The sequence below is a fragment of the Rhinolophus sinicus genome, linkage group LG14 (genome assembly GCF_036562045.2).
Source record: "Rhinolophus sinicus isolate RSC01 linkage group LG14, ASM3656204v1, whole genome shotgun sequence".
Lineage (NCBI taxonomy): Eukaryota > Metazoa > Chordata > Mammalia > Chiroptera > Rhinolophidae > Rhinolophus > Rhinolophus sinicus.
Window position 1 is genome coordinate 54,495,006 of NC_133763.1, and position 21,995 is coordinate 54,517,000.

General features: G+C 56.9%; 1 protein-coding gene across 1 annotated transcript; it reads left to right on the top strand.

Annotated features, from left to right (window-relative positions):
- Nucleotides 1–817: 817 nt before the first annotated feature.
- Nucleotides 818–20,350, top strand: PRCC (proline rich mitotic checkpoint control factor). Its single transcript, XM_019711149.2, has 7 exons — nt 818–1,555; nt 9,874–9,921; nt 12,307–12,873; nt 15,156–15,251; nt 16,717–16,860; nt 18,630–18,695; nt 19,980–20,350. Exons 1-7 carry the CDS (start codon nt 1,094–1,096, stop codon nt 20,064–20,066), a joined length of 1,470 nt encoding a protein of 489 aa, XP_019566708.1. The 5' UTR covers nt 818–1,093; the 3' UTR covers nt 20,067–20,350.
- The last annotated feature ends 1,645 nt before the right edge of the window (nt 20,351–21,995 follow it).

Sequence of the window (21,995 nt, forward strand, 5' to 3'; positions counted from 1 at the left end):
GACAGGTGGGAGGCGCAGGCAGGGACGGACTCAGGCGACGCCCAGACCTGGGAAGGGGCCTGAGATGCCCGGGCCGCTCTGGGCGAGGGGGAGGGATTAAGCGCAAGCACCCGGCGCCGACTTCCAGGGCCCGCGCATCTGTCTGCCTCACGGGTGGCCGCCGAGGAAGGCCAGGCCCCAGGCTGGAAGCCAGGTGTGCTCCTGGGTGTGCACCTCGGTCACGGCGCGGGAGAGCGCCTCCCTCTTACGTCATCTTTACTCAGCTCTCAGATGTTTATTGTTAGGCCTGACGTCTTGCTTCTTTCCGGCCCGCAGCCCAATTTCGCACAGGTCTCTCAGGCCCTGGCTCTTTTTGGGGTGTTTCATTCAAACTCCCGCTTCCAGCCGACTCGGGGGCTTCGTCCGTTCATTTACAGATCATTTTCCCTTTAAGCCACTTTCCTCAATCCACCACCTTCCCAGACTCCCTCTCATTCCCGGCATCACTTGCAGTTTCTAAGAGCACTACATCTCCCATAAATCTTAGCGCCCTAGAGGCTACCCTAGGGAACTTCAAGTACCGAAATGCTCTTCTACCCGCCTCCGTGACTACCGCGGTGACCGATGGGGCTTGTAGTCACCCAGGAATTGTTAGGCGACCAACGAAACCCAAAACTACTCATCCCAGGAGACCTCGCGCCAGAGGCGGGTTGCCCGTCTGTCTTTCTGCGCGCCCCTTAATCCTTCCTCGGACTCTGATTCCCGTCGTGCCTTGCACCGAGCTCCCTGCGGCGCAGAATGGGGCAGTGCCCTAAGTGTTCTCTGGGAGTTGTAGTTCCTGTGTTAGTGAGGCGAGGAGGAGGCGGAGTGAGTCGGCGGCCATTAGCTGTGTGTAGTTGCCCGGGACTGGGAGCTTAAGTGAAGTGGGAAGCCTCATTCGGGGGAATTCTGCCGTGGCCATGGGCTCTTGCCAGGGCCAGCCCTAGAGCACGGAGAAGGTGGACTTTACGGTTGCCCGCCCCGCCCAGTGGCGGGGCCCACTAGGCCTCCGGGCATCCCCGGTCTCAAGTAGGCCTCTTCTGCCGGCCAGGGCGCCCCAAAAGCGGGAGGCGCCATGTCGCTGGTTGCTTACGCCAGCAGCGATGAGAGTGAGCCGGACGAGGCTGAGCCGGAGGAGGAGGAGGCGGCGGCCCCTGCGTCTGGGCCCACCTTAGGGGGCTTGTTCGCCTCTCTCCCCGCGCCCAAGGGTCCGGCCTTGCTGCCTCCGCCCCCTCAGATGCTCGCCCCAGCCTTTCCCCCGCCGCTGTTGCTGCCCCCCCCCGGCGGAGACCCCCGGCTCCAGCCGCCTCCCCCACTGCCCTTCGGCTTGGGAGGCTTCCCGCCGCCTCCGGGAGTGAGCCCGGCGGAAGCCGCGGGAGTCGGGGAGGGACTGGGCCTGGGGCTGCCGTCGGCCCGAGGCCCTGGCCTCAGCCTGCCCGCGCCTGCGGCCGCTGCCGGGCCCCCCCCGGGGCTGCCCAAGCCAAAGAAGAGGACCGAGCCCGTGAAGATTGCGGCGCCCGAGCTGCATCAGGGGGAAGTGAGTATCCGGGGAGGGCGCCCCGAAACCGCCCGCGGCGCGGGCCTGGGCGCGGCGGCGGGAGGGACCCCGACCGCTGGGGTCCCGGTGCAGCGCGGTCAGCCGAGCTGCGGTTCGCCAGCTTTGGGGAGTGAGGATGTTTGTCCGTGCAGGTTTCTCCACGCTGGACTCGCCGGCACCAGGGCCACGTACCAGCACCTGGCGTGACAGGCCCAGGCCCAGGGACACTGGTTCTGCTTCCTCCTGTTGCATCTTCACCTCAGGCCGGGTTTTGTGTGTGTTTTCCCCTCTTATCCTGAGAACAGCATAAAATCTGGCACCCGAAGAAGTGACAGGAGACAGGATCCTTGAGCCCTGGCTGAACACTGGAGACTAACCTTTTCCTTTGCCTTTGAACTTGAAAGCATCAGGGTCTGGAGGAAAAAGATAGGAGGCCTGCGTCTCTTTGGGAGGGGAGTTACTGAGGGTTTGGCCCTTTCCTCCCGGGAGATAACCCGACTTACAGGTGACAGACGTGTTGTTGAGCGGGTGAGAGCTCAGCTGGTCCAGGGCAGCGTGGTTAAGAGCTGGGTCCATCCAAACTCCAGGTCTGTGCCTCAGTTTCACCGTTTAGGTACTGTCCAGCCTAGGGGAATTAGGGAGCCTGGGTACTCTTTCCAGAAGAGGCAGCCGAACTGCTGTTTTCTGGATGTTGGAGCAAGAACTAGAAGGCTTTTTCTGGAGCGAGTACTTTGGGGACACGGAGCCACTGAGCCGGAGCCACTGAGCCACTGAGCCACTGAGCCGAGGGGCAGGTAGGTAGTGGCTTAGAGTTATCCTGAGCTGTTTCTCTTCTGGAAAGTTACCCGGTCGGTGCCTGGCTCACCTTCGGTAGCCCTGCGAGACACGGTTGTTCTTACTGCTTTTCTTGAGACATCCCGCTCTGCCCAGGGGCTGTTTCCACTCCTGGTACTCGCGGTCCCCAGTTCCTTGCCCACATCTCCTAACGTTCTCTCCCTCGCCTCTTTCAAGTCTTGGCTTGAAAGACGTGTTCTCAGGAGGACTTCTGGCTTTCCTGTGTACATTGCAGCCTCCTGTCCCCCATTCCTCCCAAGCCCCTTCTTTGTTTTATTTGCTTCCACGGCACTCGACATCCAACACACTGTATGTTTTACTTGCCTCTCTTTCTGCTGGTATGTGTGCTCCACGCAGGCAGGGCCTAGCGTTTGTTTTAGTCACTGCTGTCCCCAGTGGTTAAAACAATGCCTGACACATACTGAGTACCACCTAAATATTTTCTGAGTGAATCGACTCGCGTGGACGTGGATTATTCAGGGAAGCAGGTTCCAGAATCTCCCTCACTATCCTGTTCCAAACCTTCTTCCTTATTATTTTCCTTCTTTCTCACCTAAGTCTGTTATTTTTGTCTGGGATCCAAGAAAGCCTTCTGTTGCCCCGCTCAGATGTACTTGGCCTTGATTTAATCCGAAACAAGGGAAAGACAAGGGAAAACAGGTTCGTTTCCACGGCATTCTCTTTTCTCTCCTCTTCACAGTTTTCTTCCCAAACTTGACCTCAGCCCACTTGTGATATTTGGGGGAAGATGACACTGTGAGCCAGGCCGCACCCTTCCACAGTGACGGGGGAAAGGCTCACTTCTAGGTCTGTGAAGGTAGAACAAGGTGCTGGTGGAGGCTGTAGACGCTTCCGTTTAGGTTGGCTGCAGTGGCAGAAAACCCTGAGAACGCCTAACTCCATCCCTGCTTTGTAAGTAGACTTCACTGAATTCCTGGGAACTGGGACACGGACAATTAAAATTAAGTCACATGCTAGCCCTTAGCTGGTTCGGTTTCCCGTGTTCTGTTCAAGTTGGTGTTTCTGTTCTCTGAACACGTAATTCCCGGGGAAGGGAGGCCGGAGGGAGCTCAGGATGAGCAGGTGAGGGGGACTTTGCCTTGAAAATAGTTGTACATCCCGCCCCCCCGCCCCAGCTCTAAGCCCCTCTGGATCCAAACTTTGTGTCTTGCACTTAGTAGGCGCTTAGTACATGTTTGAAAAAATGAGTTAGTTTTCCTTAAATAATTTCCCTTCAGAGTTTGGTGCTAAAGTAGAAGTAATTAACTCTGAACTCTTATTAACTAATTGAATTAAGTCAATATTGAGCTACTTCTCTGGGTCAGGAGCTAAGAGTACAGTAAGAGTCAGAAGGAGCTTATGGTCTTTGGTGGAGATCGTCAAGGCGACAGATTTTAGGTCACGTCAGACAAAGCCCAGGATAGAGCTGGTGCCCCGGGAGACCCCAGTCCAGAGGTTGGGGGTGCTTCCAGAAGGAGGAGATGTCTGAACAGAGCTGAGACAGATGAGGAGGTAGCCAGAGGCAGAGGGAGAGGCGGAGCGATGAAAATGCTGTGGGGAACCCGGAGTGGGCAAGGCACAGTCCAGGAGCCCATGGGTGGGCGGGGTGGTGAGAGACGGGGCCACAGAGAGAGCTGAGGCCACGTGTATGGGATCCTGGGGAGCGTGCAGCGCCTTCCAGCCTGAGTGAGAACCCTCTGATGACAGCGGGCGCAAGGCTGGCAGGCACCGCGAGACATGAGGGCCGCCTGGGTGAGCGAGTGGCCGGCGATGGAGGCAAGTGGAGGTTCCGTGTCTTTGGGAAGCAGAAGTACAAGAGTAAGGGACTGACTGGAAGTCACGGGTGAGGCGATGAGTCGGTTGAGCTCCTGCCTTTGGCTCAGGCAGCCAGGAGCCCAGTGGTGCCATTTAGAGGGGAACACAGGAGACGGAGCAGATAGGGATTGCGGTTACCTGCTTGCAGGTATCAGAGCAGCTAGGGCTGCCTCGGTGGTAGTGCCTCCTGATGTGCCCAGGGCTGGGAGGGGCCTGGGGCCAGGACGTGGACAGCCCTGCGGCTTCTCGCTGCGCGTTTTCTTCTTCCTGTCTGTCTGCAGACCGCTTTCCTCTGCTGCTCGCTTAGCCTTCGTTGCAGGTGAAAGATGGCCACTCATACCTCCTTGTTTTTATTCCCTCCCTGTTGGTGATCAGCCCAGACTAAACTACGATCTTAGTCCCAGTTCTAGTTTTCCAGGAGAGATTGGTTTGATCAGCTGCAGTCGGGGGACAGGTTAATACCGTATTCTCTCTCCAGGTGCCAGGTCAAACTCCATGTGAGGAGTCAGAAATGGCCCATAAAGGGGACACCCGTCCTCCTCTGTCTCCTCTTACTCTTCTTGCTGCGACCCAAGCCACCTCCAGGTATTGGTCCGTTGTCGCTTTCATGGGCTTAGGGGAGGCTGACTCTAAGATCAGGAGGTAGGAAACGCAAATTGGAAGAGTAAGTACGGGAAGAGTTTCCTGTCAGAAGTGTATTCCAGAGCAAACAGGAATTTCGGCTTGTTTGCATGAGTATTACCCACACTTTCGGATTGTTGACCGAGGTAATGGGAAGTCTGAAGCCGGGGGATTGAGGTTTCACCGATTTGGGTCATTTCTGCTAACCAAGTAAGGAAGAGCTGACTGTAGCGGCTCAGGAAGGGGAAAGTGCGCGGACACTTGTGGGGCGCCTCCCGTGACTGTAAGCTGAGTATCAGCCACGTTTGCAGGTGGGGAAACAGGAGGTAGAGGAGCAGTGACTCGCCGAAACCCCTGTTTGGAAGCCGCAAAGCTGTGTTTGCATGCAGACAGGTTTTGTTCTGTCTGAAAGACAGAGCCTTGGGCAGGCAGCAAGGGGAGAGCCATCCGATGAGGAGACAGAAGTGGCAGAGAGAGCGCCATCCTGCCGGAGGGTGGGTGTCAGCGCGACACGCTGAGACCCACGAGGACACAAAGTTGACGTGTCCAACTCATTGGGATCATGGCAGAGACGAGTGTGGTGGTGATTTGAGGTTGGAGCCTGGCGGTGGTCGCGGCGTGCGTGCCACGTGTGTGCATGTGTCTGTGTGCACGTGTGTGCGTGACGTGTGCTCATACCTGCTGCGCCTGCGCCCGTGCCCTCACTTCCTCCCTGGCTCCTGGCCACTAATGAGGGCTCTTTGGAGGGAGAGTCTGTCAGAACCAGAGCCTGGGAGATAAGGGGAGGCCGCCGTGGGGAGCGAGGCTCCGATGGATGAGCAGATCCCACTGGGCCCAGCTTAATGGAAAATGTCTGTTTCCGTTCTTGCTCAGCAGCCTCGGGGGGTATGTGTCTTGTCACTCCTGGCAGCTGGAGAAGAGAGGACAGCGGTGGCCATTGATGTTCAGGGCCTGTGAGGCCACGAAGAAGTACAGTGCCTTCTTCTGAAGAGACGCAGCCAGTTGGTGCCTCCCGGACTGGGGGCGCCAGTTTGGCCCAGCGCTCATCTCCCCACCCTGTGCTCGGCCCCATCTCTCGGGGCCCGTGGCAGGTGCCCCCGCTGGCCATAGGCCCCTGGGAGTTGACTCCACAGCCTCCTGTGGAAAACAGTTTGGCAGTTCCTCCAAAAGTTCATTAGAATTGCCAGGCAATCCCGCAGTTTCCTACGGAGCTGAAAAGAATTGAAAGCAGCGACTGGAACAGACACTTGTCCTCCAGTGTTTAGGGGGCACTACTCTCGGTAGCCACACGATGGCAGCATCCACGTGGCCGCAGGCAGATGAGTGGACCGCGTGTGGTGTGTGCACACAGCGGAACACTCCTCAGCCCTCAAAAGGGAGGAAATTCTGACATGTGCGGCCGTGTGGATGGGCTTTGAAGACTTTGCGCTTCAGTAAGTAGCAAGCCAGACACAACAGGGCACCGTGCTGTATGATCGCACTCGTGAGGCGCCCAGAGGGCACATTCGGAGGGAAAGGAGCATCGCCGTCACCAGGGGCTGGGGCTGAATAGGTAGAGTTTCTGGGATGATGAGAAAGTTCTGGAAATAGACAGTGGTGATCCTTGTACAACCTCGTGAACATACTTGGTGCCACTGAATTGTCCACTTAAACATGGTTAACGTGGCCAATTTTTTGTTACACGTGTTTTACTATGATAAAGGAAGAACCCCACTGTGTCTGCACCTCTCGCGTGAGGGAAGTCCTCCTCGGTCTCAATGGAGTGCTGTGTGCTCAGGCTAAGCCCACTGCTTCCGGCGCTTCTTGACAGAAGTGGCATTGATTTTCCTTTGAGTGCTCCCGGCAGCTGTACCCCTTCCCGCCCTCCCCCCTCCCGCCAGGGTGATTGGAGGGCACGGCTCTTATCACTCGGATTACTCATCTCCCTGCCTCTGGGACTCCACACCGAAGTTTATTGTCTTTTGTGAAGTGTTTGGATAGTTCCCTCCCAGCTCTCCTGGGCGCTGCGTTCAGCCGGGCCCTGCCTGCCCAGAAGTGCTGCGTGGTCTCTTCACAGCGACCAGTGGGTCCCGTGCTCCCAGCCTCTTCTAGGATGGACGTGACTCAAGCTCTGGGGTCCTTATTCTGTTTCCCCACCTCGCCACCCCGAGCGTCTCTGTGGCCCCAGGTCCGTGATGGACTGTCTCAGCGCTCTGTCAGCTTTAAAGAGCTGAAGGGTTGTCTCTCCCCCTGCTTCACAGATGAGTCGTCATGACTTAACAGGGGTTTAGGCGCTCAGCAGTTTTCAGGGTCTCATTTTGGTGTTTCGTTTTAGGGAGCCTGTCCGACTTGGTGCCCATGACGAGATGGTTTATAATGGGGTTCAGTAGATTCCTGTAAGATGTTCAAAGACAGACGGATGGGGAGTAGCCACAACAGTGCCCAAAGTCCAGAAGGAATGAGGTGTCCCTAACGTCTTTGTACATTCGTCTTCTTATTAATGTGCTTTTAAACCCGAAACTCAGGCTGTCAGGGTAATGGAAACACTCTGTGACATTTAAAGAGAAATTGGATTTCCTTCCCACAGCTGATCTGGTCTTAGTTCTATTAGCTGTAGGACAGTTTGCCTTCACTTTCACAGTAGCCACTGTCTGTCTGGCACAGGGTCTGAAAAATAAGAATATGCTTATACAGTTTTGTAAACGTGATCGTCTCCAACTTGGATAGTTTATTTTCAGATCATTTCCATTGGGCCTATTGCCTGAGACGTTCCCGTTTAACCGTGCCTGGGACGGCTTGAGAAGCGTGTATAGTCCAGAGTGAGGTGTGTGGTCTGCTGGGAGGGAGCCAGGTCTTCCCGGGAAAAGGTGGGAGGTGGTCAGGAGCCCCGGCGGCAGTGAGAGTTTGGAACAGAGAGAAAGGCTGAAGACGCTTAGGCGTTTGGGCCTTAAGGCTTTTTCTTTGGATGAGTTTGGCAGACCAGAGAGAACAATAACCTTGCACTCTGTTTAGGATTTTAGTTTGTATGCATTTTCATGCATAGTAGCTTATGCAGTGTCTAGAACGTCTTCGTGAGGTGCGTAAGTGCTATTTCTAACTGAGGCTTGGGGAGTTGAAGGGCTTATTGGGGAGTCCCCAGCCAGTAAATGACAAAGCTGAGCCTCAAAGCTGTATTTCTGATTGTGTGTCTGGTGCTGTTGGCTGTGTCACGGGGACCCAGCGCATCTCAGGCCTGGCAGCCATGGGCAGCTCAGCACGGCAGCACGGTGTTGCCCCAGAAACTCGGAGCCAGAGCTGGGGCGGCCGTTGTTTATGGTCCCTGAGCGTTGCTTTCCTTACCTGTAACGCTGACATACTGCTGCCTCCCTCGAACGTTACGTAAGGACTGAATGGAAGGCCGGAAGTTGCCTGACACACAGTAGGTACTCAGCAGGTACCACCCACTCTTATCCCCCACATTTAAGTATCAAGACAGGTTTCCCGTGTGGGTGGTTTTCAGACATTTGGCAGCAGCTGGTCGTTGAAATCATGGTGTCCTGACTGCTGTGAGGCAGCACTGAGCTATAATAAGGAAGGGCCTTTGCTGTCAGAGCGAAGGTGAGTGCACGCGTGTGTACGTGCCGTTTCCATAGCCGGGTTAGTGATGCTGCCCCACCCAGCGTGGGCCGTGGGGACACGGAGCAGCACAGCAAGGTGAGGTTCAGCAGGTGGCGCCTCTCGGGAGTTTTGGGTCGGGAAGTCCAGCGTGCAGGCCGGGGGAGAGGGAGCGGCGCTCGCGACATGTGACGCGGGTGCAGGGAGAGGCTGTGCGTGAAGGAAGGCACCATGCTTTGGGGCGTGTCTGGACCCCACTCTGCCCGGGGCTCCTCCTGGCTTATTGTAGTTTGGGTTCTTGTCACTCTTCTTCCTGGACTGTGAGTTTCTTGAGGGCAGGGCTTTTTTCAGGTCATGCCACACACAGGTCTTTGAAGCACAGTAAGTGCTCCAGGGTTGTACCCCTTGGAGGCCAGCGGGCCGGGACTCGACCTGCCCTGAGCCCTGTGGGCCGAGTGGACCAATGTCATAGCCTGACCTGCCGTGGACACCCGTCGGAAGCCCCGTCTACAGTACCTAGCACAGAGTCCTGCGTAGAACAGCTCAGTCACCACGATGAAGAGATGCTGGGAGCAGACAAAGCCGGAAAGGAGCTTGGCGGGGCGGGGGTGGGTGCACGGAAAGGGCAGGGAGAGGCCTGGAGCGGAGTCCTGCCCATCACCTGTGCTTACAGACACCCCAACCACGGTCCTGAGAACAGGTGGGAAGCTTTGAAGGCTCTTGGTGAGGGGATTGATTTGAAAAATACAGTGTTAAAGCTTGCTGGTGATGTGCCGTGCATCTTTCTGAGAATTGAAGATGCTAAGGAACTGGTTCTGAGCTAACAGTTGAGCTGTTTCTCAGCGCGAGAGCTTGTGGAGAAGCAGTCCTGGGGTCAGAGGGGTAACACAGAGGGCGTCCTGTGCTGCCCAGACTCGCACAGTCGTTCGTCACTCGCTCGCCTGCCCCCTGGACACGCACAGCTGTCTGGCAGACAGTACATCATGCTTGGAATGGATTTCTCCAATGGCCTTGACCTTTACTGCCTCTAGAAGAGTAGTTAACACACCGCGTGGTCCCACTGGAGTCCCCAGCCCTGTGGTTAGGGCATCTGTGCGGTGGTTTAGATGTGAGGCTGAGACCGGGTGGGATTGTGGCCCAAATCCCGCTCACCTGCCAGTGGACAGATTTATAGGCAGAAGCGTGCACACAGCCTTTTGTTCCATTAGAGATTAAATAGAAGGAAATAGTTTTAATTTAAAGAAACAGCAAGTGATGCCAACAAGTCTGTGCGACAGGTCGGGCGGGGAGGGGGCACCGGGGGCCAGCGCACCCCGTTCCTGGGGCCAGCTGAGAGCAGGGGGGCGGCGCTGCTGGGCTGGGCCCCGGGGCACGGACCGCCCCGCGGCCGGTGGTCCTGTCCACTTGCCTCCCTGCATGTGTTTCCTCCTCTGTCCTCCACCAGTGAGGCCTTACTCCATTTCTTTTTCTCTTAGTCAGATTCCGAGGAAGATGAACCCACAAAGAAGAAAACTGTCCTTCAGGTAAGCGTGGGGACGTAATAGAAGCCGTTTCTCTTCCCGTGTTCCCCCCGGAAGATGGGCTTGAGACGGCAGCGTTTCCCAGTGAGGCTCTGAGGATCGGCTCTTAGGTCTGACGCGTTTTCCTTGACAACGTCAGACCGTGTGCCTCTCTGCCCCCCCCACCCCCCCGCACTGTCCCCTGGCTTCTGTGTTCCCTCTTACAGGACAGGGGGGGGGCGTGGGGGGGGGCAGAGTGCAATCTGATTCATTACTTTCCAGTAAAAGGATTTCTTCAGAAGGGTAAACAAATTGGTCAGAATGATTTAGGGAACATCTGCATTTTATTTGTTAAATTTAAAAAAGTTGTTCAATTACAGTTGACATTCAATATTATATTTGTTTCATCTGCTGAGACACTTATGTAACTTACAGAGTGGTCCACCCGTTAGTCCAGGCCCCACCTGGCTCCACACACAGTTACCACGATGCTATTGACCATCCCCTGTGCTGTGCTTTACATCCCGTGGCTGTTTTATAACTGCCAACTTGGACTTCTAAGTCCCTTCTCCTTTCACCCTCCCCCAACCCTCCTCATCTGGCAACCCTGTTTGCTCTCTGTATCTATGAGTCTGTTTTGAGAACATCTGTATTTTAAAATTACCCATCTTCTCCCTGTCTCATTTCTAACCTGGACAGTGAGCGCTGAAATAGCACTTACTGTGTACCAGGCGCTGTTCTAAGTGCTTTAGCGGCGTTTAATTCATTTACTCTGGTAAGTGCCTAAGTCGTCGTGTCCTCATCATCCCTGTTACATGGGAGGAAGCGGCTTAAGGAACTGACTCGAGGTCAGACAGCGGGGGCAGAGCCGGGGTTCAGGCCCAGGGGTCTGCTGTCATGGCCGCTGCGCCATGACCGAGACCAGGAGTCCTGAACTGGCAGTGCCAGCAGGTGACCTCTGCTGCTTGTCTGTCCCTCCGTGTCCCACGTCCTGCATTCGGCTCCCAGGAGTCTCTTCCTGTTGTACCCGGCACATGGTGACTTGTACACGCCCTGACCTCGTGGTGATCAGACGTGGTCCTGCCTGGAGGTTTTAGGTGTAGATGCTGAAGCTGCCCCGTCCCCTGACTGTTAGGGTGTCACTTCCCCCTTAGCTGAGAGGTCTCAGAAGGACAGTCATGTGGAAGTTAGACAGAAAACTGTCCCTACTGGTGGTGGGTGATGAAAGAGTCATGGAGGAAACTGCCAAGCTGAGACCGAGCGGGGCGTCGTTCCTGTTATCAGAAGGGCTTCCTGGAGGAGGCGGGCTGGCATCTGAGAGGTGGGGGGACACTGGCTCAGATCAGAAGGCAGCCCAGGAAGAAGTGTGGTCTTCCCATGGTAGGAAGACATAAGTGGTAGGGAGACTGAGCTGGTCGGCAGGGTGAGGACCAGCACGGGCGGAGGGACGCAGCTGTGACCGCAGGTGTCACCTGGGAAGCCGAGCCTTGCCAAGGCAGCCTGCAGGTGTGCTCCACTCGGCCCCCCAGTCTGCCTCCTGCTACCCTGAGCCTCAGGTCAGCTGGGCTAGAGGGACCCCAACCTATGCACACACAGCCGGGAGAGGAGCCCACTTTCCCATGAGCGGTTTTGTCTGGACTGCTTGACCCAGAAACAGTATTTATGTGTTCTGGGCATTTCTTGGCCGAGAGGCTGCAGCGCACTGGACTCCAAGACACAAGGTGACACAGTGACCTTATTCCATTCTCCGTTTTCAGGCTGGCGCTTCCTCAGCCCTAGTTAGGTCTGGCTGGCCCGGGAGCATCCAGAAAGCAGGATCCGGGGGTTCCTCTTAGGGGCACCTTAGGACCAGCTGGCGTACACATTGATCCATTAAATGCTGGAATCGGGCATGAACAAGCCGAATGCACCACATCTGTAGGACTTCCCTGGGGCAGCGCAGGGGACTCGTGGCAACACGTGTGAGCGTCTCTCTTGGACAGCACCTGTCCTTGACTTTGAGTAGCATCCAAAGGAGCAGCATGTTCCCACGAAGGGGAACCTTCAGGACGGGGACAGGTTGAGTGAGCAGCTGGAGAGCCCTGGGCTTTTTGGGAAGAAGGGAGATGTGACAGGAAGAGCGTCGTGTTTGCCGAACACAGAATCAGGGACGGCCCGGTGGCAGAGGGAGTGGGGCTGGCTTGGGATGGAGCCGAGGAAGACGGATGGTGTGTTACCTTGGGAGAAGCAGCAGCAGAAGGGCCTGAGGCAGGAGGGGTCGGCCCACGTTGGGTGACCTGCGTGGGTGGAGGGCGTGAGAGTCAGGCTAGAGCACATAACAGTTCTCGTTCTGTGGTCCGTCAGTAGTACCTGTCCTAACATAGCACCTGTCATCTTTCTTCCCTCCTCCCCCGAACCCGGGCTCACCAGGGATCCGGTGAGGGGACTGGTTTGTCAGCCTTGCTCCCCCAGCCTAAAAACCTGACTGTGAAAGAGACTAACAGGCTGCTCCTGCCGCATGCCTTCTCCCGGAAACCCGCGGACGGCTCCTCTGACACCAGGCCCCCCAGACCGGCTTCTAAGTCCAAGCCGTCCGCCCTTGCGCCTGTTGTGGGCACCACAACCACCACGCCGTCACCCTCGGCCATCAAGGCTGCTGCCAAGAGTGCCGCCCTGCAGGTGACGAAGCAGATCACGCAGGAGGAGGACGACAGTGATGAGGAAGTCGCCCCCGAGAACTTTTTCTCCCTCCCCGACAAGGCCGAGCCTCCTGGAGTCGAGCCATACCCCTACCCCATCCCCGCCGTCCCTGAGGAGCTGCCTCCAGGCACGGACCCGGAGCCGGCCTTCCAGGACGACGCAGCCAATGCCCCCCTGGAATTCAAGATGGCAGCAGGCTCAAGTGGGGCTCCGTGGATGCCCAAGCCTGGGGACGACTACGGCTACAGTCAGTTCTCCGCATATGGCGCCGCCAGTGCCGCCGGTGCTTACTATCAGGTGGGTGGGGCCGGCGTGGCGGGCGGAGGGCTCGGAGCCGCTGATGTGGGCAGGTAGGGCCTTTCCTCTACCTGTCCTGCCTCCAAACGGCCGACCTCTGTTCTGAACAATGTTGGGCTAAGATTTCCTGAGTCTTGAAGTCTGACCAGTGGGACCATGTAAGTGATCCCTTTATTCTGGAAGCAAAAGCTCACCTTGGAGCTGGTGGGAGGTGCAGGGAGAGGGCGGGAGGGAGCGGTCTCTGACCTTAGAAATCCAAGATGGCCTCCGCGGACGTGGGTGACGGCAGCGAGCCGTGGTCTAGGCTTCTAGCTGCTGTGAGCCCAAGGGGTTTCTGGAGACACGCAGCCCTGAGCACACAGGGGAAGGGGTGGGAGGGAAGGGCGGGGTGCGGGCGGGGCGGGGAGAGGAGGCACAGGCCGCTGAAAGGACTGGAACAAGGCCCTGGAGGGGGGAGGGGGGCCATAACCTGGGCAGTGATGGAGTAGGAGGTCTGAACCCCAAGCTCTGTGGGTGGCAGACCCGTAACCCTCTCCGAGCCACAGGCCCCGCAGCTGTTAGAGGCAATGGCAGTGGCAGTGACGGGGCTGAGGGAGAACTGTCAGCGGAGCGTGGTGCCCAGAACCACAGATGCTTGGTGAGCGGTGCTGGCAGCTTTTTATTCAGATGTTTGGTGGTGTGTGTGGCCTCAGAGCGTGAGGATAGGATGCCAGGTTGTAACCGGGTTTAAGAAAGACTTTCCCAGCAGCCAGAGCCTCCCTGATGGAGAGGGTCCCAGGAGGTGGGGGCTTAGAGCAGTGGTGGCCCAGCAGAGGCAGCTGGCAGGCCCGTCCCAGCAGCTGCCTCTTCAGCCACCGCGGCCCTGAACGGTCGGTGTTCATCTTCTCTTCAGTCTGGGCCTGGGTTCAGATCAAAGGCTGAAGTGTTGCCCACATATTTGCTGTTGAACTTTCTTGTATCTTCTTGTATCCTTGTATCTGACCAGAGACAGTGTACCTTCCCTAAACGTTGTTAGGAGGAAGGAGGAAGATGAGGGTGTTTTGATCTCTTGAGCAAGAAAAGATGCTCTTTAAATCTAAGAAACCACCGGTTTACATCCTGCAAATGACTAACAAATTGGAAGTCTGTATCCAGTTACAAACGGGGCCGTTGAGGCAGTCTATGCAAATGAAGGCACTTTAAATACCCCAGGGTACCCTGCAACTTAATGTATCTTATTGTGAATACAGTTGGCCCTTGAACAATGTGGGGTTAGGGGGCCAGCCCTCCCCTCAGCCCTCGGAAACCTTCTTGTAACTTCTGATTCCCTCAAAACGTAACTAACAGCATAACTACCAGCCTGCTGTTGACCGGAAGCCTTACCAGTACTGACCAGTGCACGGACGCATACTGTGTATGTTACACGTATCACGTATTCTTACAATACAGTGAGCTGGGGAAGAGAAAAGAGCGGCAGACGTGGGGAAAAGCCACATACGCAGCTCAAATTCATGTTCAAGGGTCAGCTGCACTTTGATGGGAAACCATGCTCTAACCGCGCTGGGTTTCTATATATTCTTCTGATTCAGTCAGTATTAAACCTTATTTCCCACGTGGCTCACTATAAAATGAATGTTCCTAGAGGGGCGTTACTTTGGAGTTTTGGGCAAAGGTGGAAGGATTGGGGGAAGTGTGACAGGGTGGGGACGGGTTATCAGCCCAGGGGCAGCCTGGCTTGGCCCCGCTGGTCTGTACCTCCGCTCGGGTCCACAGCGACGTGTGGACAGCACACCCCTAAGGGGGACCTGAGCTGAAAGTCTGGTAACACACACCTGTTTGTTCCCAGCTCTGGAAACCCCATACCGCTAGGCAGTGGCTGGGTGTCCATCGAGTCTGTAGCCCCCCTGCACGTTCATTAGCGGTGGTTTCCCTGAGTCCACAGTGGCATGCCCTCACTTCACCCTGCTCACATCGGGGCTTACTGGGGTGTCACGAGCAGGAGGAGCAGAGCTGGGGCACGGTAGATGGAAAGGGTGGCAGCGCTCTCGGGAAGCAGCCAGGGGTGCAGGGTGTAAACGAGCAGGAGAGACTGTCTTTATCTCTTGTCACCTGTTCCTAAAAAGGACCCACCTGTCTGGACGGCACAGACCAGAATTGCTGCAGGGATCATCCTGGGAACTGGGGGCTTAGGATCTGTGCCTCTCTGGTCGGTGGTATGGGCGTCACACTGCCCCTGTGACGAGGATTCCTGTCCCCTCTCCACTGTGCCCTCAGATGCTGTATTTTTCCCTCCTTGGCTGCAGGATTATTACAGTGGTGGCTACTACCCCGCACAGGACCCAGCCCTGGGCCCCCCCCAAGAAATCTCCCCAGACGCCTCCTTCATCGATGACGAAGCAGTAAGTTAACAAAGCGCAAGTGACTTTCTTTGACCCACAGACAAATCAGAAACTAAGGGACAATCTGAAGGTAAAAGATTTCTCTTTATCAGACTATACACTCAGTGAGGGTCAGGTGCAGTGGCACATAACAGACTGCGAGTGACAGTGGCTCGTGTATGAAAAGGTAACTGTTTTTCTCATAAAAGAAGGCTGGACACCGGCAGGCCAGGCACAGCTGGTGGGATGGCTCCACCAAGTTGTGAGGGATCCAGTGCCATCCTGATCACTGCTCTGCCATCCCTAGGCTGTGGCCTGTGTTCTTAGGGTCGGTGATCGCTGCTGAGGCTACAGCTGTCACATCTGCAGTCCAGCCAGCCCTCTGCAGCAGCGAGGAGCAAAAGAGAGGAGAGACATTTCTCTCCCCTTTTAGGGACTTCCCCAGAATTCCTGCGTTCACTTCCCCTTCTGTCTCATTGGCTAGAATCTGGTCACATGGGCGTATTTAGCTGCAAGGGAGCCTAGGAAATGCAGTCTTTTCTGTTGGGTGGTGACATGCCTAGCCAAAATGTTGGGTTCATTCACGTGTCAGGCAAGGGGAGAATGGATTTGGGTGGAGGGGCAGCAGCCTCAGTAAATGGCCCTTGTGTGTCACCTGACTGAGCTCCGCAGTCTCAGCACAAGGGAGAGAAAACCATCAGGCCACACACAGGACATAAAGTGCTGTCTCATCTGCAGGGATGTCGCCGCCTGTGGGGGGTCGGAGAAGCAGAGGGTGCGCCCCTTTGCACACTTACACCTGTGTGGTGTCCAGTCACCATCCTGTGCGCGTCCTTGGCAGGTTCCATAGTCAGGCCCTTTTTGTCCTAAGCCTCCTGATGCTTCGACCAGGGCCCAGGGCTCACCGAAGTTCCGCAGTGTTTGGATTTGACCGCCCTGCACCCACAGCCCTTCCGGGCACGTCCTTGGGTGGCTGTGCCGTGGTCCGCGTGGTCTGTGAGGAGGAGGAGGAGGAGGAGGAGGGAGCAGAAGCGGGCTCCTGGGAAGTGGGCCAGGCCTTTCCTTGTGACACTCCCTCTCTACCCAGCTCCATGTCTTCCCTCGCTGGCGTCTGCTCTGGTGTGGGGTCTGCTGAACCAGCGCTGCCAACCAGTGAGGGCACACATATGTACAAAGTACTGATTTTTAGAGGACAATTCCTAGATGCTTTACCCCGAATTCTTACTCAGATACAATTTGCATGTAATAGAGGACGGAGCCCTACCAGTGGCCGCGCCCCCTCGTGTTTGGAGGTGCCTCCTTGGCCTGCCTTTCCCTGTGTCCGGGAGAACTGAGGAGCTGGCCTCGGGCCTCAGGTGGAGAGCATGGCCAGAGGGCAGTGGCGGCTGTAGCAGGACGGGCTCCAAACCCCGTGGCCTGTGGGTCCTTGCCGACGTCTCCGGTCCCCACCCAGGTCCCCACTCCTGCTTTGTGTCTCCTCTTCCAGTTTAAGCGGTTGCAGGGCAAGAGGAACCGGGGGCGGGAGGAGGTCAACTTCGTGGACATCAAAGGTGACGACCAGCTCGGTGGGGCCCAGCAGTGGGTGACCAAGTCCCTGACGGAAGAGAAGACGATGAAGTCGTTCAGCAAAGTAAGTGGCAAGGTCGGCGGCCGGCTTGGGGGCCCACAGCACACGTGGCCCTGCTCCCACTGGTGCCGGCGACGCCCTGCGCCTAGGTACCGCCCCTGCCTCCGCTGCGTCCAGACAGCGGCTGTTTCCCATCTCTGATGCGCTGTGGCTCCGCCCTGGACGAACCCACAGCCTCTCACGCCCTGCCTGCAGCCACCCCGTCTGCAGCCCTGCTAAGCGGGGACGTGGCTCAGCGCGTCTTTGAGGTGTGGGCACCACAGCATCAGGAGTCGGGGGGACGGGGGTCCTAGCCTCTGAGTGTTCAGCCCCTGCCCTCGCCTCTCCATCGTCTGCCCTGCTGCCTGCGGTCCCTTCTCGTGCTTTATGCTCACGTCCCCCACCACTCCCGCCTCATCCGGGCTAGCTGTCTCAGTCAGGCGAAGGCACGCCTTTTCACCTAGTAGCTGAGTGCAGCAAGCGTGGACATTATGGGCCTGCCCCGGGGAGCATGGGGGGGCCCTGGATTCCAGCCCAGCACCAGCAAGGCCAAGGTCGGGCATCTCATTCCTCCTGCTCCCCCGTTGGCTCCGCTTTGTTCTGTGGCCATCTGCACCCCAGCCGTTTGTATGAACTGAATGCTGGCGGTCACACAGGACAGACCAAAGGATTGTGGTCAGAGCAGCACAAATCCATCACCGCTGCCCGGGAAACCACTTAGGAGCACGCGCCTAGAGCGCGCGCCTGCTCTGCTGGCTATTGGTCGGGAGGCATCACCACGTGGTAGTGACTGCTTCAGTGCCCGGCGTGGGCCCGCCATGGGGCTGCATCGTCTATGTTTGTCATCTTGAACTGTCATTAAATGACATTAAATACCAGCAAGGGATTGGACTTTGCTGTTGTCCCAGGGCCAAGCTTTCTTTCCACCATCTCGTTGTATTGAGCTAGAATTTAAAAAAAAAAGACGCGTTTTCCTGTCCTTGTGTTTGGACTTGACAGTGTTGTGGGGAAGAGATTGAAGGACGCTCGCGTGTAAGCCACCACCATGCAAATTGATCACATAAGCGCCGAGGAGACTCCAGAGGCGACTGGGCAGGGGGTGGGGCTGAGGGGAAGCTGCTGGTCTGAGGCAGCGCTGGCCGAGGACAGGAAACCCACAGTGAGAGCCAGAGCACACAGGCTCTGACAGGAAGCCATTGGCATCCGAGTTCTGTTAGGGGGCTGTGCCCGTTACAGGTGGAGGCTGAGATTGGAGCAGTGGGAAGCTGCTGGCAGGGACTAGAAGGGGGTGGGGGTTTCAGGCAAATGTGATTGATGAGGGAGAGTTTGGAGCACAGGAGGCAGGAGGCAGACTGGGCACCTGGCCTGGCTGCGGGGAGGGGCTGTGAGAGGAGGGAGGTTGCCAGCCCTCAGGCACTTACCCCGTTTCAGACTGACCGCAGGCCGTGCAGCTGCTATCGAGTGTCCACTGTGGGCAGAGCCCCGGGCTTGGTGCTGCGGGGGTGGGGTGGGGACCAACAAATAGAAGACACACCCCTGACCTCAGAGTATTTCCAGTCTAATGGGGTATTAGCAGGCTATTTCAGGCAAGTACTCTGAGCTTGCGCTTTTTGCATAATGGCTTTAATAAAATAACTTCTAAGTCCATAGGCATAGAAACGGCTCCAGGCTCACTTTTCTCCCCCAGGATTTGGGCTTTGTTGCCGGTTTCTCCCCAGTGTTGCACCACCTGGGCATGTGAGGAACTTCTGTGTTTCTTTCTGTGGGTTAGTGATTGTTTTCTTCCCTTGCAGAAGAAAGGTGAGCAACCAACAGGCCAGCAGCGGCGGAAACACCAGATCACATACCTGATTCATCAGGTGAGAGCGCTGAGGACCCTGGCCTGTCCGCAGGTTCCCCGGGAACCTGAAGGCTGAGACCTGGGCTAGGAGCCCAGGTGCGGCGCCTGCGCCCCGCAGGTGGCCCCCTGTTCTCCATGTGGCCACTAGGGGGAGACGTGTCCCTGAGAATCACCCACTGTATCAGTGGCACTTAGGTGAGACCAGGTACAGACGCCCCAGAAGTACCTGTGAGAGCGGCGTGGGATGGCTTAGCACAGAGTTCTTTTAAACAGCAACTTTAATAATTAAAAACTACTTAAAGAAAAAGTTGGTTCACCAGCTTTTAGCAAAACATCCAGCGATGAGGAGGTTGGTTTTTATGGTGGGAGCGTCAGCACGAATAACTCAGAACACAGATGACCCAGAAATGTCTTCAGGAGTTAGAGCACGTCTTGGTATTTATCTGCTAGGATCCGGTAGCTTTCGAATACTCATGCAGTCGTTAAACAGCCCCCTTTTCCAGACGAGCTGTATGAACTGTGTCACAGGTACCGGCAGGGAGAAGACTCCTGGGGGGTGTCTGCTTCTCGGGGATTTCAGTGGCAGATCTGGCTTTTGCTGTTTTTGTCATGTGTTCTCACCTTCCTCTTCAGGAACTCCTTTGTACTCTGTCTTGTTATTTGAGGAAGATTTGGAGGGTAGCGTCTTTTTTTAAACCCAAACTGTTAGCTGCCCCCCCTCCCCCCCGGTTCCACGGGAAATGAGCAGGCGCCTGATGACTTTCCATGGGGTGGGGTGGTGTCTGCATTCCCAGAATGCACTGCAGAGCCGGGACCTGTGGACGTCAGAGGGGAGGCAGGATTCTGGCCCCTTTCAGGCCATCTCAGTGGTGTGTTTCTGGGGCCCCACGCACACTGCATTGAGCACCTCAGCAAGCCACGTGTCCCCACCAGGATTACTGCCTGGTGTCCTGTTGGATCCGTCCATGTCTTCGAGGCCGTTCCCTCCCACTGGGCTGGCCAGGTACCCACAGCAGCTGAAGTGTCACCTTTCAGATGCCAGATTCTAGCTGTCATTTGTCCATTTCCCACCTGAGGATTCCAGTTTTCATTCTAGCAGCTGAAGGTCCAGAATTCTTGAGTTTTTATTCTGCTGAACCCGTTAGCTCCCCAGAGAGATGTCTTCCCCCTACGCTTCAGTAAGAGAAAAGGGGTTTGCTATTTGCCCATAACGGTTGTGCTGGGAGAAAGATTTTAAATTGCGCAGCTTGGGGGCCAGAGACAGGTCAGAGAGCCCCGGCTGACTGGTCCTTTCCCGCCGCAGGCCAAGGAGCGGGAGCTGGAGCTGAAGAACACGTGGTCGGAGAGCAGGCTCAGCCGCCGGCAGACCCAGGCCAAGTATGGGTTCTAGGCCACGCGCCCGGCCTGGACCCCGCTCCTTCCTGAGGGCCTGGCCTCGCCACCGTGAGGACGGACACATTGGATCAGGTTTTCTTACCGCGAGTCAGAAGATGGGGCTGTGTCAGCTGGCAGACTCGCGTGACGCTCGCAAGGGCCAAGTCCTGGACGGGAGCTTCGCCTCGCTCCCCGTTGGATGTGATAAAATGTTGATGCCCTCCCTTCGCCTTTTTTTTTTTTTTTTTTTTAACCAGGGATGTCTTGAAATAAAACATTCAGTCTGACAGATGCCACCTGCCCTGCCCCCTTCCTACTTTTTCGCATGGTCTCCTTTTCCATTCTGGACCCCGTCGTCTGTCGTGCGTCTCTGGGCCTCGGTGTTGGCCTTGGATAAAGCACCCTCCCACCCGTCGGGGCTGCCTGAATGGTGGCTCTGCCTTGTCCTCTGTACCCACCTGTCCATCGAGGACCCGGGAGTTGCATGGACAGTGAATGGGGCAGGGGCCTGTGACCCCACGAATGGGAAATCATTGCCCTTCTCAGGTGTAGACGACGGGGAAGTCAGGAGGTCTTCTGTGACAGGACAGATTGTTAGAACAGTCCGGCAGGAGCAAAAGTGGCGAAGTGACTCTGGTCGTATCCAGGGTTACGTTGGTCGTTGGCCTGGACTGGCGTGGAAGCTTGGCATAGAGCCTGGGGGCTCAACTGGGCTCCTGGGAGGCTCCTGGGCCCCTCGCCTTTTGCTGGTGAGAGAGGGGAAGGGTGGTGGCGGGGTCCGTAATGCCCAGAAGCGACGGGATGGAGGGCAGGGCTCAGGTGGGCACAGAACTGGGCAGCTCTCCCTGAGCCTGCTGCTGCGGTCATGGGGCCCAGTGGGGCTCCCGCCATGGCTTCTGCAGGATGGGACGCTGAAGAGGCTCCTGTAAGAAGATGGGCGAGGCCTTGGCCTTGGGTGCCAGGCGGAGGGGCACCAACGACCGGACAAAACGCAGAGAAGGAGTTACTGTGTGACCGCCCCGGCGACAGAGAGGAAGGGTAAGGCCAGAGGGGCAGTTCGAAGGGTGTGGTGGGCCTTGGGCTGAGATGCAGGCGGCAGGGGCCAGCCTCTCACCTTGCTCTGGGCCCGTGTCCCCGGCTCATCCAGCCTGTTTGTCATTAAGTGCGGAGGACGGCTTCATCACTTCCAGGAAAACCACCGCTTATCTGAAACCTGACCTACTTCGGGTTGGAGCCAGACAGGGCTCCTGTGTCCCTTGGGGACACTCGGCCTGCAGTTGTCCCAGTCGTGCCTCCAGCTGGTCGTCAGCAAGGAGCGCCAGCACTCCCACCGCCCACTGGCCCCAGGCCGCAGGGGGCTGGTCTGGGCGGCTCAGCAGGGCCAGGGAGGATGCATCCCGGCCAGTCCACAGGCCACTGGGCAGCCCTGCCCTCCCGGGGCTCAGCACCTTAGCTCTCTCCTCCCCAGGGCCTGGGCTGCATCGTGCTGTGGGAAGGGCTCTGGGCTGGGGGGCAGAGCGTGGTCCGCAGGGAGAGTCCAGTCTCCTGGGAGTGGACAGTTAGGTCAGACGTCTCTAAGTTTCCTCTTTGACTCCCGCCGCCTCTGATTCTCTGTGAGGAATCTTAAGCCATGTTTCTTTTTAAGTTACTTTTTAGTCCTACCAACGATGACATTTTATTTAGTGGGTGGAATTTCTCGGTCACCAGGAGAAATATTGACAGGGTAGAAAATCGACAGGCTATCTAGGAGGGCTTCCTGGAGGTGGTAAATAAACAGGAGAGAAGACAGGCAGGGGTGAGGGAGAGCAGAGGAGGCAGGAATGGATGGTGCTTGGCTAGCAGTGGCAGGCTGAAAAGCGGGGTGACAAAGGGAGGAAGGGGTACAGGCCTCGGGTCCAAACCGCCCTGCAGACCTGGGCTGGGGGGGTGCACAGATCCAGTGTGG